The 1461-nt window shown below is 64.9% G+C and overlaps 1 protein-coding gene across 3 annotated transcripts in view; it reads left to right on the top strand.

Annotated features, from left to right (window-relative positions):
• The window catches only part of POU6F1 (POU class 6 homeobox 1), an 18255-nt gene that overhangs the window by 8942 nt on the left and 7852 nt on the right, over window positions 1-1461 (top strand). For all 3 annotated transcript variants that reach the window (XM_042020591.1, XM_042020589.1, XM_042020590.1), the window contains exon 4: window positions 1206-1374. In XM_042020591.1, coding sequence (XP_041876525.1) covers window positions 1206-1374 — 169 coding nt within the window. The remainder of the gene's footprint in view (window positions 1-1205; window positions 1375-1461) is intronic.

The following is a 1461-nucleotide window of genomic DNA, read 5'->3' as shown; positions in this document are numbered from 1 at the left end:
AGGAAGGAAGGAAAGGAAGGAAGGAAGGAAAGGAAGGAAGGAAGGAAGGAAGGAAGGAAGGAAGGAAGGAAGGAAGGAAGGAAGGAAGGAAGGAAGGAAGGAAGGAATTGGGAAGGAAGGAAGGAATTCGGAAGGAATTCGGAAGGAAGGAAGGAAGGAATTCAGAAGGAAGGAATTCGGAATTCGGAAGGAATTCGGAAGGAAGGAAGGGAGGAAGGGCTGAGTTGTTGTAACTTGGATGTGCCTTGGTCAAAGGGGAAACACAAAGTTCAGGGGCTCGATGCCCCTTTGGGGTCGGGTGAACACCCAGGAACCTCCTGGGGGGAGTTTTACCCTCTCTGATGTAACACCGGGGTCACCCCCAGCCCTCGGGGGGAGGGCCCAGAAATGAGTCTGGGGGGCACTGCGGGGGCTCTGAGGGCTCATGGCCCTGCTGGGACCCCGCGCTCCCTCTGAGGGGCTGAGCCAGCCCTGCCCCAGCAGGAGCGGGAACATCCCTCGGGAATGGGAACGTCCCAGCAGCTCCGGGGGTGGGTCTGGGGGCGCGCTGCGGCTGTGAAAGGCAGGACCTGCCTGATAAAAAGCCTGTCCGGGATGATAAGAAGCCCAGTCCCGACGGGATAAGAAGCCCGATCCCGCCCCCGCAGGGGCTGCTCCTCACGGCCTTGTCCCTTATCTGGCTCAAAGCCCAGCACGAACCCGTCCCCTCCTCCCCGGGCCGGGCGCGGGGGACGGAGCAGCGCCGGCCGCGACAATGGCAGCGGGCTTCGGGTCATTCACCATTAACGTCCCGGTCCCGGCCAGGCTCCTGCAGGTACGGGGGCACCGGCTCTGTTTGGGGGCACCGGCTCTGGGGTGCTGCAGGTGTGCGGAGTTCCGTAGGTTTGGGGGTGCTGGTTCTATTTAGGGGGTGCTGTAGCTGTGGAGGTTCTGCTGTAGGTTTGGGGATGCTCTAGGTTTGGGGGTGCTGCAGGTGTGGGGGTTCACCTGCCCAGGGTCTCACCCGGGGGTGCCCCTGGAGTTGGGGTGCTGACAGCGAAGCGCTCAGGTCTTGGGGGGCTGCCACCCCCCCACCCGTCCCTCCTTCCTCCAGGGCCCAGGTGGGCTCTGCACCCCAAAACAGGCCCCCGTGGGGCGGGGGGAGCCCCTGGGGGACACGGCCGCGGGGTGACATCCCCGGAATTGACTTTGGGGTCCGTTTGCAGGTCATTGTCATGTCCAGCCATGAGACCATCCGGGTGCTGGAGGTGGGGGTGGATGGGGACCCCAAAACGGCCGGGGAGGGAGCGGGGGGGTCCCCGGGACAGGGGGGCCCCCCAGGTGTGGAAGACGCTCCCTCCAGCACCCCGAGCTCGTCCGGCGGGGAGGCGGCAGGTGAGAGACCCCCCCCTCCTTCCCGGGATGGTTCCCGGCCGTGCCCCGGGTCCGTCCTTCCCGGGATCGTTCCCTTCAGTGCCCCGG

The sequence above is a fragment of the Corvus kubaryi genome, unplaced genomic scaffold (assembly GCF_017639235.1).
Source record: "Corvus kubaryi isolate FWS band 111438036 unplaced genomic scaffold, C.kubaryi_AGA036_p1.0 37027, whole genome shotgun sequence".
In the NCBI taxonomy this organism is placed as follows: Eukaryota; Metazoa; Chordata; class Aves; order Passeriformes; family Corvidae; genus Corvus; species Corvus kubaryi.
This window is presented reverse-complemented; position numbering and strand designations above follow the sequence as displayed.